General features: G+C 39.1%; 1 protein-coding gene and 1 pseudogene across 1 annotated transcript; both read right to left on the reverse strand.

Moving 5' to 3' along the window:
• The window catches only part of LOC117451657 (myeloid-associated differentiation marker-like), a 21,289-nt pseudogene extending 15,977 nt beyond the window's left edge, over positions 1–5,312 (reverse strand).
• A 7,984-nt stretch (positions 5,313–13,296) lies between these two features.
• Positions 13,297–14,148, reverse strand: LOC117450788 (myeloid-associated differentiation marker-like). Its single transcript, XM_034088760.1, has one exon. It carries the CDS (start codon positions 14,146–14,148, stop codon positions 13,297–13,299), a length of 852 nt encoding a protein of 283 aa, XP_033944651.1.
• Positions 14,149–16,182: the final 2,034 nt, after the last annotated feature.

Raw genomic sequence — 16,182 nt, forward strand, 5'->3', positions numbered from 1 at the left:
GTATGCAAGTAATATCCCAAAACTCAATAAATACCGTAGATTATTATTGAAAGTTTTGCTGAATAGTTTCATGTTCACTTACCTTAAAGGTGGGGTAGGTAAGTTTCAGAAACCGGTACATCCCGATAGCAATGAATATCTTAAGTGCTTTGACAAAAAATCCATAAAAAGATTTCATCTGTAGTTGTACTGTAAAAAATACAACCAATCCGGCTAAACGGATTGGATGGCCTACCTGCCTGTCAGCCTTCCATCGGGGCACAAACTTATCTCGTGCCCTCATTGGTCATGTGCGCGTTTGTGTGTGTTGGAGGAGGGGCTCTATAAGGAAGTGGCAGATTTTCTTCGGTTGTGTATTTTCAAATTCTAGTGATCTCGAGCCGGTTTCTCAAACTTACCTACCCCACCTTTAAGCAACGTAAAACGTGCAGACCGGGTGGAATACAAATACTTTTATTTCTTTTTTTGGTTTGCAAGGGTGTCACCTTCCGCGGAGCCCATTTTCTGTAGTATTATACTAACAAAGAGAAAACAAGAGGGAACAACCCTTATTTAGGTTTTTTAAAAAGTGACAATATCAGCTTGCATTCATCCGACAAAAATACGACACAGGGTATTGTCTAATTGCTGGTTGTCTTGTGTTTTTATGGGATTTGGATAACGGATTTATTCTATAAAATATTTTGAATGGTTTTCACTTAATACTGTTATAAAGTCGGCTGTAGTAAATAGTGCAGCAGATCTACACAGCTAGCTCGCTAGTTAGCATTATTAACGTCAGCTATTCATGTACATTTTCAAGTTCTGCTTGAAAGCAAGTTCCTGCAAACTGTTCAAACAAACGCTTCAACTTGTACCATTTATAATCTGTATGTTTGAATATGGATCTTAAATCGGCGGACCGAAGCATTTTGCTTCTGGCAACTAAATTTATGATTTGAAAATTCTAAAAGTAGGGTAGACATGTGGATATTATCCGGCTGAAAAAAAAGGTGACCCGTCTCTTAAATGTGTGTCAACCACAGACCTTATTTCCAGCTATTTTCAAACCATATTGCAATATCTACATTAATGTTATTTCTGGAACCAACTGGAAATGTGAGATTCATATTTTTCAGATACACAGATCTTATAGTGAGGTTAATCTCATACAGTACTCTGCTCTTCAACACTAATGTGACGCTAGCTGTCTGCATCGTCGAGCATAGCTATTTTAAATTAACAATAACAATGCATACAGTTACCTAACTAGCAAACTAACTAATGTACAAGCATGACCTTATTTTACCAACCTCACCGAGAAGCCTTATATTTTACAGTATAATCCTTCTTTATGTTTTACACTTCTCTATTATGTTTTAACTTGTATGCTACGGATAGCATCGTTAGCACAGATGTAGCTTCGTCTCGCTTGTTAGCTGAATAAAAAGACAAGTAAGAAATAAAGTGCTTGAATTTCACTTACCGAATAAACTGCATTCATGGACGGTCTGTTTGAACCGCAGAGCCAAAAGATAAAAGATACCGTTACATTAGAATGACTTCCGTTACATTAGAATGACTTCCGTTACAGCAAGAATCCCCTCACACACACATAGGTGAAACACATGCACATTCCCTACTGAGAACCTTTCAGTAAAATGTTTTTCAGGAGTGTGTGTGTGTGAGGTTAATTTTCAGTATTGTGTGTGTGAGGTGTTCAGTTGTGAATATGAGAGGATTTCAGTAGTGTGTGTGTGAGGCTTAATTTTCAGTAGTGTGTGTGTGAGGTGTTCAGTAGTGAATGTGAGAGGATTTCAGTAGTGTGTGTGCAAGGCCAGATGTTTTCAGTAGTGTGTGTGTGAGGTGTTCAGTAGTGAATGCGAGAGGATTTCAGTAGTATGTGTGCAAGGCCAGATGTTTTCAGTAGGGTGTGTGTGAGGTGTTCAGTAGTGAATGTGGGAGGATTTCAGTAGTGTGTGTGTGAGGCTTAATTTTCAGTAGTGTGTGTGCAAGGCCAGATGTTTTCAGTAGTGTGTGTGTGAGGTGAGTTTGAATTTTGGCCTACACGGCCCTTCATAATTGAAGGGGGTCGCGTCAAACGCGAGAGTTCAATTTTTTCAACTCGGGCGTCAAATTGACGTGACGTGTTCTCGCGGAAGCCAATCAGCGGTGAGGATCTCAGCCTGCCGTTCCTGACGTTCAACCAGAAAACATCAGCCATTAGCTGTTAGCAGTTAGCACACAGAGATCACAGCTCCTCATATCTGTTCAGAAACTGTACAAAAGTTAAACAAGAACAAACCACAGACTGTCTGTGTCATGGCGAATACAGTCGCTGGTTTATTTATGTATGTAGGCCGTTGTTATGAGTGTGGAGTGTCGGAGTGAGCATATACAACGTTAGCTTAGCCTGGTCAACCCAATCTCCATTCAGAAAACAAGCATTTTAAAAGGTTTTTCGCCTGCCGTCTTGTCAAAGCATTAATTCATGATTTTTACTAACCAGTATCAGTATGTTGTTACGTCGGCATCATTTAGAAACGTGTATTACAATTTAATCACTGTAAAATATGTTAATTTTGTTGTAGTTGTAGCTCCCGAGCCAGCGCGTCTTGTTTGAATGATGCAAGTAAACACAGCTGGCAGCCGCGGTGAAACTCGAGCGACTAGAGCGATGCGATAGGAGCGTTTAGAGCAAAGCGAATATTCGCATCGCGTCCGGTCTGAACGTAGCATTAGGCTGGCCACAATAAAAGGCCACTCTAAAATGTTCAGTTTTATAACACAGCACAATGCCACAGATGTCGCAAGTTTTGAGGGAGCGTGCAATTGGCATGCTGACAGCAGGAATATCCACCAGAGCTGTTGCCCGTGAATTGAATGTTCATTTCTCTACCATAAGCCGTCTCCAAAGGCGTTTCAGATAATTTGGCAGTACATCCAACCGGCCTCACAACCGCAGACCACGTGTAACCACACCAGCCCAGGACCTCCACATCCAGCATGTTCACCTCCAAGATCGTCTGAGACCAGCCACTCGGACAGCTGCTGCAACAATCGGTTTGCATAACCAAAGAATTTCTGCACAAACTGTCAGAAACCGTCTCAGGGAAGCTCATCTGCATGCTCGTCGTCCTCATCGGGGTCTCGACCTGACTCCGGTTTGTCATCGTAACGGACTCAAGTGGGCAAATGCTCACATTCGATGGCGTCTGGCACGTTGGAGAGGTGTTCTCTTCACAGATGAATCCCGGTTTTCACTGTTCAGGGCAGATGGCATGCGTGTGTGGCGTCGTGTGGGTGAGTGGTTTTCTGATGTCAATGTTGTGAATCGAGTGGCCCGCGGTGGGGTTATGGTATGGGCAGGCGTATGTTATGGATGACGAACACAGGTGCATTTTATTGATGGCATTGTGAATGCACAGAGATACCGTGACGAGATCCTGAGGCCCATTGTTGTGCCATTCATCCACGACCATCACCTCATGTTGCAGCATGATAATGCACGGCCCCATGTTGCAAGGATCTGTACACAATTCCTGGAGGCTGAAAACATCCCAGTTCTTGCATGGCCAGCATACTCACCGGACATGTCACCTATTGAGCATGTTTGGGATGCTCTGGATCGGCGTATACGACAGCATGTTCCAGTTCCTGCCAATATCCAGCAACTTCGCACAGCCATTGAAGAGGAGTGGACCAACATTCCACAGGCCACAATCAACTACCTGATCAACTCTATGCGAAGGAGATGTGTTGCACTGCATGAGGCAAATGGTGGTCACACCAGATACTGACTGGTTTTCGGACCCCCCCAGACCCCCCCAATAAAGCAAAACTGCACGTTTCAGAGTGGCCTTTTATTGTGGCCAGCCTAAGGCACACCTGTGCAATATTCATGCTGTCTAATCAGCATCTTGATATGCCACACCTGTGAGGTGGGATGGATTATCTCGGCAAAGGAGAAGTGCTCACTATCACAGATCTTTTCAGATTTGTGGACAATATTTGAGAGAAATGGTTATTTTGTGTATATTGAAAATGTTTTAGATCTTTGAGTTCATCTCATGAAAAATGGGAGCAAAAACAAAAGTGTTGCATTTATATTTTTGTTCAGTGAATGAGAAATTATTAATTCTAACCTTACTGTCAGTCTTTTTGACTTATAAGAACAATTGCACACTTAATGTAAATGATATCCAACTCTTACATTTTGTTAGCTGTAATTTGACCTACATTGTGTTCATTTGATAGTCTACAGATTTTTCACTCTCAACATGTATATATTTTACTTTTCAGTTCTGTGTTTCTGTTATTTTTGTGTTTGTTAATTTCTTTTTTTTGTTCCCACATTATGTGCAAGGCCTTGTTTTAACTTGCTGCTGTGATGAAAGGGTTCACTTATCACTTATTGATAACCCCTTTTTTTATATTAGCAACAGTAAAAAGTATATTAGCACCAGTAAATAATAAACATACATTTTTACAACAGCCTAATGTTAAAGTTAGTCAAATGTGATTATTATCATCTGGTTTGGGGAGTTGTGGCTATATTAAAATATACTTTTTTATGTTAATAAAACTCAACTTCTTTAAATCTCTTTTCATTGAATTGTAGGGGTTAAAAACAAAGTGAACCAAATGAAACAATTTCAGGAATTTTTTCTTAAAAAGTACATCAATTAATTGTGTGATAAGGTGGATTTATTCTCCCTTATGTTTACATTTTCATCTTGGCTCACATACTGTATTTATTTAAAAGGTTAGCTCATTAATTTAGGTTAAAATGCATCTTCTTTTCAACCTGTAGACTTTAATATTCCCAAGAACACTAATGTCACTGGCTTCAACAACAACCCATGTCAAGTTTATAATACAAATATTTGTAAACAAAGACAAATGAGAAGATACCAACCATTAGAGTTGCCAACATGGCAAACGCGGCAGTGAAGTCCTCCCAGGAGATCGGCAACTTAGAGCTGAGGCTGAAGAACTCCAGGAAGAGTATGAGAAAGGTGACGCAGAAGCACGAGCACCAGGTGAACATGCACCACGTCCAGAAGGACTCGGCGCTGTTTCCCACTGAAGCCACCAGGCTGAAGGAGATACAGGTGAGGATCAGCTCCAGTATCCGCACGATGCCCACAGGCACTGTCAGTGTCCTGAAATCCAGTGTCACCATGGTGGTTGTAATCCTGTTACTGCGGTTCTGGAGAGATATTTAATAAGATATCCTCTTTTCACCAGCTTGTTTCCTCTTCCTTCTTAATTTGTTTTTATTATTTTTGCTTTCTCAGGCCTCGTAGCTCATCCGGTTAGTCCTGCCTAGTCCTGACGGATACAGAAAAGATGAATGCAGAACCAATGGCCGGTCCCTTGTCAACGCCCATCCGTACCTTCTTCCTTAAATGGTCAGTAAGGAAATGTTAAATAAGCGTGTGAGATATATGGAGGTTTTTTTAGGGGTGTTTCCCTTTTTTTTGTTGCTTATCAGTTGTATGCATATTGCATGCCTCAATACAATAATTCAAATGATTTACAGCAGTTGTGTCAACAGGAACTGCACCCTATGAAGTGTCTTTTCACTTCACCCTTTTTCTTATTCATTATGTTTGCCAACTTAACGGCTTGCCCAAACATCTATGGATTCAATCTGTAAATGCGTTACAGGAGGCTTAAAGGAATCTGGCCTCAGTGCTACAGAAGAATAATGTAAGATATACACAGAGCTTATATTTGTCTTTCACTGGATATGAAATGTAGGTCTGAAATACCGCATAGTATGATATTAATGTTTCTTTTTAGGACATGGATTAATCAACTAAGGGCATTAAATTACAGTACTGTTCCAAATGAAAACCACTTTACTGCCAACTGTTTTAGACACACACACACACACACACACACACACACACACACACACACACACACACACACACACACACACACACACACACACACACACACACACACACACACACACACACACACACACACACACACACACACACACACACACACACACACACACACACACACACACACACACACACACACACACACACACACACACGCACGCACCAAACACAAGATAAAGTTGCCAGTATAAAATGCCTCTGTAGGGAAAAAAAGTGTGTAAGTGCAAATCCAAGCATGTGTGTTTGCATGCGTGTTTACAGTGTGTACTACACCATTGCATTTTTTTGTAAGCTATTAGTCTGAAGCATCAATTGGGGTTCATAGGGGACAGTAGGAAGTTGATGATGTCTTATTCTTTATGGGCCAGTCTGACTGGTCCTAACCAGACCAAACAGGCAGATATATGAGACTTGTGATTGAGTGTTTAAGTAAACACTTTCAAAGCCTGTGTATAGAGGCTTGCCCTGCAGGGACAGTGGTGTGCAGTGGTACTGTTCAAGGTTACTACGTCAATAAAAACCCTTTTGAACCATGCACACCATATTTTCAGGTGTATATTTTACCTTGTAAAACGATTTGCTTTTCTTACAGAGTCAACCAAAGCTGTTGGCATTACAGAAAGCGGACCAAACCTAAACGTATCAAACTGGAGTTAGGGGGAATCAAGCAGAACAGATCTTTTGAATTACTCAGAGACCTCTCATTCCCTCTTCTTATTTCCCTCTCCCTTGAGTTTCCCCACTAACCTTATTCCCTTTATCACCCACTCATTTCATATAGGGAACCGATCCATTGTTTTCCTGCCAGGTTGTCTAGTGTGTGTTTTTTGGACCTTATTGTCTGACCACTGGATTTTGGTTTCCTTATCTGCTACTAGTGAGGTTTTGCCTGTTTTGCCAGTTCCTTTAAGCCTTTTGCATTCATGTATTTTGTGTCCTTTTCTTGTTTGCAACTACACTGAACAAAAATATAAACGCAACACTTTTGTTTTTGCTCCCATTTTTCATGAGATGAACTCAAAGATCTAAAACATTTTTTATAAACACAAAATAACCATTTCTCTCAAATATTGTTCAAAAATCTGAACAAATCTGTGATAGTGAGCACTTCTCCTTTGCCGAGATAATCCATCCCACCTCACAGGTGTGGCATATCACGATGCTGATTAGACAACATGATTATTGCACAGGTGTGTCTTAGGCTGGCCACAATAAAAGGCCACTCTGAAACGTGCAGTTTTGCTTTATTGGGGGGGTCTGGGGGGGTCCGAAAACCAGGCAGTATCTGGTGTGAGGGGTAGGGGTAGGGTTAGGGTTAGGGTTAGGGTAATGTTGTGAATCGAGTGGCCCATGGTGGTGGTGGGGTTATGGTATGGGCAGGCGTATGTAATGGACGACGAACACAGGCCACTCGATTCACAACATTACCCTAACCCTAACCCTACCCCTATATATTTTTGTTCAGTGTAGTTTTGTTACCTGAAGCTCCACCAAGTGTAAACATCAAAGTGTGTCTCCAGAGAAAGAGAAAAAACGATCTGGTGTAAGGAGTGAGCTTAACCTCTGTATCCCTGCACTCCTCATCTCAGCATGAGGAGCAGCTCGAGCCTAAATGTGTTGCTATTTGCAAAAGACCTCCCAGAATATATATATTTTTTAAAAACTCTCGTTTGTTTTATTGATTCTGGATTTTTTTTTTTAGACAAGATGATCACAAAACGGTGTCTAAAAAAGCCTGATTTAGTCTACTCTCATTGATATGAATGGATGGGTAAACATATGTAAAACTCAGGTATTCGGTATTAAACTTTTAAGACTTAAGGCAATTTAATAGTACCCCACAGTGTAGTCAATCTGGCAAAAATGTTTTTCTCTTTTATAAAATGACAAGAACAGCAGCTCATTGTATGTTTCTACAGAAGTACCCTAAATTGTCCTTGAATGGCCTTTGAGTCAATAGACTGTTTACATTCTTATAACATTTGCTGCAGTGATCTAATTTCCTTACACTAATTTCCTCAAAACAAACCTAACCCTTTTTACAGGTAATAAGTTATTGTAACGGACTACATTTCTAAAGTTACTTTATCATCCCAACTCCTTACTGAGCTCCACCTCTGATCACCACGATGAGGCAAAACATGTGTGTGTGTGTTTTGGTGTGCAGGAAAGGGTTGAGTGGAGGACAAAGAAAGTTGAAGTGAATTAATGAGAGGAGGTCCAGAGTGGCGACGCTGTGGCTGGCGCTGTGTGTTCATGTCAGAAGATGAAAAGGTTTTAAAAATATAAAAAATCAATCGGTACTCTTCTAGAAAACCCACACACAGTATCAATGAGAGTTTTTTTAAGCTTTTGAGTTTTTTTTAAAATCTCCCTGTAGTCTGTTTGTATCATCATTAAATTACATTTTACACAATATATCCGTACTTAAAGGAATACCAGTAAAAAGTATGAAAGCAAATGACATCTCTGTTGTTTCGCTATGGGATTAATTACTTTGAGAACATTTGAATTCATAGTTGTGATGCGCATGAGCTTGGGGAATTATTTTGCATGTAAAGATTGTTCATTTAATTAACTGCAGACTTATGATTAGCTAGTTAGGTTAATAACTTGTGCTTAACTGTGAGAGCAAAGCAAACTGCTGTGTGTTTCCTCTGATTGTATCAATAAAATAAGATAAAAAAACATTTTAAAACAATCTGAGTTTCCAGGAAATGTTTCTCCTAATCTGAAGATTTAAAAAAAAAAATGAGCGTCACCCAGACATCATACTCAGTCTTTGATAATAAAAGTCCTCAGTGTGTCTTTTTGCATTATGCTAATTTGTTAAGAACTCAGGCACTTAGGAGGTAGGACCCAATTGCACGACCCGGGAGACAGAGGTAAAGTATTGGTAAGATACTTTATTTTCCAAAAAACAGGCAAGATGAACAAAACAAAGTCACTATTGAATCTCAGGTTGAGATGACAAAAAAAATAAGAACAAAACTTTTCACGAGTACAAAAGAGCATAGACCTGACCAAGGCAAAAGAGAAGGAGCATAGACCTGACCATGACAAGAAACAAGATGAGCTGACAAAGAACACATGGGAAACATGGGAATTTAAGACACAGGTGGGGACAATCAGGGGCGGGGCTGACGCTGATGAGGGCGGGAGACACACAAGGGGTGACAGGTGAAAACAATCAGGAAATTAGACACACCAGGGAAACTAACGACAGACAGGAAAACACAGGGAAAAAGACCAGACAATACACAGGGAGGAAAACATGACAAGGAGAACGGAAAAACACCCACTACCAGACACACAAAACTAAAAACGTGACACAACACAAGAATCGTGACATAATTAATTGCAGCACGTTATCTTCCTGTTAACACGACCCTTTATCATTTCCCCTGAAGGAAAACCAGAGTTGTTCATTAGGAAAGACAGAAAGGCTATATTTTATTATTAAAGGAAACCCCATTTGACAATCATAATTATAACTTTCCAGGATTTTCGAAAGAAGACATATCATTAAGCATTCAGGCGACATTAAGCTTTCATGGAAGTGACAGCGTCAGCCTGCATTTAACCCTCTGTCTGAAGAAAGGGAGGATTTGCACAAAGCGGAAGCTCGAAATAACAACTCCTGGCGTTTGGTGTGGGAATGTTTGAGAACACTTGTCCTTCAATGGTGAACATAACATTTTCTGAGCTGGATAAAAAAATACTGACTCTCCTCAGATCTTTCAGAAGGCGTTATGGCTCTAAAGCCCGGGGGCCAAATGCGGCCCGTGGACCATTTTGAATCAGCCCTCAGCAAATTAAAAAAGTATAATGGAATATCGCCCACAAATGAAACTTGTGCTTGTCTTCTATTGTATGTCTTAAATATAAATGTAAACATATATTACACAGTACTATTCATGTGATAATATAATAAGACCACTTTTCAAATAAATTCAGTCAATTAAAGTTGAAAACATTTTCTAACATATCTTAGTATCTTAGTCATTGGGCTTAGAAAAAAGCCCAATGACTTATTTACATAACAAGCTTGAAATACACCCTTCCTATTTCTCATTAATATAATCAATCTGAGGCTTCTGTTGTTAAAAAACACACACACACACACACACACACGCACGCACGCACGCACGCACGCTTCAAATCAAGTTGCATAAATGCTTGAGCTACGTTTTTATTATAATTACTGTGAAATCTGCCTATTATGTTTTCGTCATCATTACAACAAATACACACTTGCAACTGATAACACTGGCAATGATTTTATATTTGTTAGACTGTTAAAAAAAAATCATGCTTCAAATAAGTGGGGGTACGGCGTACCCCCGCGTCCAACGGCCACTACACCACTGGTTTTCACTATAAGTACAACATATTTTTTGGACGGACACTATAATTTACAGTTTTTTACCATGTTCAATCTGAATTTTCTTTAAAATAAAAAACATCTATATTGATTCTGACTTTTCTACATCCAACTCACAGGTTTATCATTACTTTAACCCTTTCAGAAGGGAAGATATGGTCATTTGTTCTGGGAATGTCATTTTCGAGCCTGAGACCTGAAAAACAGGCTTAGGGCTAAACTGGTTAAAAGGGAAGGATGTATCTAGTGAGCTCACCTGAGTGGATCACAGCCTGCAGCAGGACAAGGATGTTTAAAAAAATACAATAAACTGGATTGCCAAAATACACCTACTTTATATATAATAACATACAGTTGAGAAAAATAAAAAGCTCCTGTTTAAAGACTGTATTTAGCTTAATAAATAGCTCTTTAGAAAACTGTAAAGACCTAACCCAATGTTCTTGTAATCATGGATGTGCATGCTAATGCTCATTTCCAGCTATTTTACACTATCTCAGACACAGCCAACTCTTAAAGAATTTGATTGGAGCATTCATGAAACATTTTGGCACGGTTCTCTGAAAATGTGTGAACAAATTAGAGGTGTCAGAAAAGGTCATGAAGCCACAGGCTTATAACAGCTCTCCCATCAATTTACGGAGGACAAATAAACAAAAACAAATAGGCTGATGTGGTGTTATAATTTGAAGGCAAATCCCTAATTATTGCGCTACAAGGTAAGGTAAGGTACGTTTATTTATATAGCACCCTTTCAGACGCAGACGCAATTCAAAGTACTTTACATGATCATTAACACATAATAGTAAGACAAGAGAGAGGAACACAATGAATAAACATAATGGAATAACAGATTCATAAAAACAATGCATTAATGAGATACAAAATAGTTTAAAAACGACATTTTAAATACGGTAGGTGCTAAAGCAAGTTAAAAGGCGTCTGGGTAAGCAGCTCTAAAAAGTAGTGTTTTTAGCCTGGCTAGTGTCTTAAAAGAACTCAGCGTTGGTGAAGACCTCAGGTTTTCTGGAAGTTTGTTCCATTTGTGGGGAGCATACAAACTAAAAGCAGCTACATGTTGCATCTTGTCACTGATTGGTCCAAAAGGTATCCACATTATTTTGGATAAAATAAAAAAAGATCCCTTTTTAAAATGAGAATGAGGTTATTGGGAAATAATTGACCTGAAGTTAAGAAATGTGTTTATTGCTGATGACTAAATGTCGATACATTTATTGAGGTTTATTCTTTACATTAAAACGTCAATGTAAATTCCCTAGAATAAGAACATTGATATAAAATTGTCTAAAAGAAATAGCTTTTTTAAATTTTTTATATCTTAATAAGCAAATATCATCATAAACCAGAGATGATAGAGGGTATTGAAACACCTTTGACAGGCATTGTTTTTTCCCTAATATTAAACAATATAAACGTAATGTAATAAACTGTGTGAATTAAGGACAAGTTAGAGGTAAAACATTTAAATCCATTAAACTTGATTTATTTTAAAACATATAAACACATTAAGGGTCAACGATTATTGTTGCTTAAAAATACTGTACACTGACAATTAAACATGTCCTTACAGCTGCGTTCCCTGAAATTCCTTCTTGGGGAGAATCAAAGTAAATGAGTTTCAAGATAAGTTTTGCCACTGCCATTAATTGCAATCATTTATTTAGTTTAAACGGCACTTAATTAATAGTGTTTGACACACTCCCCTCAGATAACAGAGTTAGAGCAGGTTGGACGAATGTCATTGATTTAATGAACATACAGCACAGAAACACGTTCCCACTGCTGCGTCTAGGATATCCTTTCTAAAGTACAAGCTTAGATTTCATGAACAAATGTCATTCTTACAACTGATCTGTAGCTGCAGCCCAGTTTAAATTGCCACCATATTTATTCAGTTTTATGTAGAAGAAAACACTCTGTTTAATGCCTTTCTGTCTCAGTTTCTTGTGCAATCTAAATGAAAGCAGATTGTGCATGCCTCTGTGTCTGACTGAAACAGACAATTGACTTAAAAAAGCTCTGTCTTTCTGACAGACAGACATGAGAAGAAAAGCTAAATTTCCACGCTCCGGTTGCTCCTTTTGACTCCAGATCACTCACACGGATTGGTGTGCCAGGTAGCACAAAGGCTGCAGGATTACAAGTGAGATTTGGTTGATGTCTTTTTACACTTCCTATTGGTTAAAAAAGGAAAATAATGAATTGACGTCATACTTTTTGTAGCTTTCCGTTCCTACCCACCACAACTTTGAGCAAGAAAAGAAGCTAAATAAGAAAAAAAGAAAGATAACACCTTGAAAAAAAACAACAACTCCTGCAGCAGTTAGCTGTTAATTAAAGGGTTTTCTCTTCCACTTTTCCCACACATCGCTTCAACTTGGAAATCTCTCGCTGTCTCGCCTCTACCTGTTTCTCTTCCTCTTCTCTTCCCGTTGCATCTTTCAATGGACGCACTGCTTGTCACTGTCCATGCATCATGTTAAACTCATTGTTATCTGTAGGCATTTACTTTACCAGAACATCATTTTACGAATAAAGGAATAGTACATTTTAATTGCTAATTAGATTAGATGATCATGAGGGTGCTACTCTGCAAGTATTTTTAACCAACCGCTATGCCTTTAATCAGCAGGCCACCCACGAATGATGATATCACAACTATTTAAGTGTAGGCATAGATTGACATGTGGCCTTATTTGACTGTGACTCAGTGTTATAAAAACTAAAGTAGGAGCTCAAAATGATGACCTGCACTATTTGATTTACATCAGGATCCAAAGTTCTACTAGGCTAATTTTTATTTTTACAACAGTGATATAATAGTTGTAATCATTAACTAACTCCACATAATATACAGGGCACCAAACATGCTGTTAATTTAATCATTCATCTTTAGCAGAATATATGTATTGCATTCAGCATTGTGTGTAAAAGAACAGTACATCTATAAATTCCTGGATTGTTTTCAGTTCACGTTGAGAGGCAGCTGCTTCACTCATTGCTTACAAAGAACACAAGGCGTATGGAGTAAACCGTGTCCAGGGTGTAAACAATGACGTTGAATATCGTCATGAAGGTCACCACCACCAGTTTATCCCAGGGACAGAGGGAGGCACAGGTAATGGGTCTCTTATTGTTGCGGAAACTGTACAGTGGCCAGATCACCATTGCTGTTGTATACATCACCGCTGCCAAAATGTTATAGACAATCACAACTTTGTCAAAGAACGGAACAAAAGAGGTCAGCTGTGCAGTGGTGAGCAGGATTATGAGGAGGGCGAAGATGAAGCACAAGGAGTACGCGGCCACGCACCACTGCAGTCCTGGGAAGCTTGAATACTGTCCTGTCTCCAGGGACATGAAGATAAGACAGGCGAGGAATGTCTCCAGCATCTTCATGATGCCGGGCAACGTGGAGAGGAACCCGATGTTCTGCCCGCTTGGACGAAGGCGAGTTAAAACCACCTCGCCTGCGTACACCCCGAAACAAACCCAGGACACAACAGAGGCTCCGATCTGTCGGTAGCAGGTCTTGCAAGTGAAAAATGTGGGGTATATGATGGAGACGGAAAGACACATGAGGGTCAACAGCATGGCAAAGCCAGTGGTGAAATCCTCCCAGGCAAAAGGTAATTTGGCGTTGACTGTTGTGAACTCCAGGATGAGAATGAGAAGAGTGAAGAAGAAGCAGAAACACCAGGTGAACATGCACCACGCCCAGTAGGGGGACTGTACGTATCCCACTGTTGCCACCAGGCTAAAACACATACAGGTGAGGATGGCCGCCATTATTCGCATGATGCCCACTGGCTGAGTGAGCGCCCGCAAGTCCACACCAATCATGGCTGCACAGGATGAATCTGTTTGACCCCAACAAAAAAAATGTTTCCAATGTCAGATGATTCTTCTCAGTGCACCCGTCATTCAGCAAGGCCTTGTTTTTCAAACCAGCTCCGGTCAAAGAAATCCATGTAGCCAAGAGCTCCTGAGCAGGTGTGTTCTTTTAAACTGAAACTCAAAGTGTGGTGGGTGTATACTCAAACAGAGCATCCCAGGCTTATCTGCACAGTTTATGGCTCGTGTTTGACTTCACGGATTGGACACAGGTTGTCTGTTATCATATCCATCTCATGCCAAACACATTGCACTCTGGTCCTCAGTGCAAGCCTTGTTCAGAAACTAATCTCCAACACAATGATGGGGTGTAAGGTCAAGTCCTACGGAAAATCACACTTTGGATCCAAAGATAGATCTCATATTTGTCCCTGGGTAGTTTAATAATGTTTTTTAAATCAAATATATAGTTTTTTAATTGAAGTGTATACACTTTTTCAGTTAACAGCATAAAAACACTCCATGGTATACTAGTTAGAGCAAAACAACAGGACATTTTGAATGGTTGGTGTAGAATAATCTGAAAATCAACAATTACGTGGATCAGATCAGATAAAAGATCCTCGTAGTGTAAGAAAACTCAAGAGACCCTTTAATGCTTTAGCATATATAACAGTTCACGTCTTTAGCCCCATTTATTAGAGTTGACTTTAACTACATTAAAATAACGTGAAGAAACTTTATATTATTCTATTCCACATAAAAAAGAGAAAAATAACAATAGATTGTTTAGTGTATTTACTCGATGTTAGTCATTACATCAGTGTTTACATTGCCCTCTACCAAAAGCAAAATATACTGTTAAAACTTAAACTCACTTTCTATACATTAAGCCAAGAAGCAAAACAAATTATAAAAAAATCTCCTCGTATATGACAACAAAAGCACTCATTACAAAATAGATATGTTGTATTTTGGTGCCTTTGGTACCTTAAGGGTAAGTTTGCATTATGGTTTGGGTCCAAAATAACATTGTGTAATGTGGTCGATAACCTATAACTTATAGAGAAAGCCCTTTTTTAAATTGATGTTTGATTTTACTCTCTCTCTCCTTCTCTTGATTTGTGTTTACAAGATAATTATTACTTCTACTCGTGATTCTCCATTTTTACTATAGAGGGCAGCAATGCTTGGACTGGAGTAAGATTGTGTATCTAACCTCAAAAGATATTATTACGATAAGCAAACCAGACTTTAATCCTGACCTATCACTTTCCTTTGTTAAAAAACACATTTACCGTCACTACTTTTTTTATTTTGACGTTTCATCATTAACTGTGGCAACACAGAGGAGTAACTACATATCATGATAGAGAAAAGTTTGTTTCTACGAAAAGCAGCAAAGTGTGAGTGGAGTTGTGGAAGGATACACACTTTGGCACACCTTTGCAAACATCCTTAGAAAAGGATAGGAGAGGGCCAACTGCGCCGGTTCAAACATTACACAGTTTATCAAGTCATTAAACATATTACTCATTTACAAGTCCAAATCCAGGAATGTTTTGAAATTTTTGCTGAGGTGCTGAAACAGTTAAGAAATAGTTACACTTGTGTTGTTGACACATTGGCCATCACTACTTTTTTTATTTTGACATTTCATCATTAAATGTGGCAACACGGAGTAACCACATATCATGATAGAGAACAGTTTGTTTCTACGAAAAGCAGCAAAGTGTGAGTGGAGTTGTGGAAGGTACACACTTTGTCACACCTTTGCAAACATCCTTAGAAAAGGATAGGAGCGGGCCAACTGCACCAGTTCAAACATTACACAGTTTATCAAGTCATTAAACATATTACTCATTTACAAGTCCAAATCCAGGAATGTTTTTAATTTGTTACCGAGGTGCTGAAACAGTTAAGAAATAGCGACACTTGTGTTGATGACAAAAATCACATTTTTATTCCTATTTCAAACACTGGAATTTACAACAATATACACTCCATGAGCTGAGACTATCATTGTCATATCAATGCTGTATC

The sequence above is a fragment of the Pseudochaenichthys georgianus genome, chromosome 8, assembly GCF_902827115.2.
Source record: "Pseudochaenichthys georgianus chromosome 8, fPseGeo1.2, whole genome shotgun sequence".
In the NCBI taxonomy this organism is placed as follows: domain Eukaryota; kingdom Metazoa; phylum Chordata; class Actinopteri; order Perciformes; family Channichthyidae; genus Pseudochaenichthys; species Pseudochaenichthys georgianus.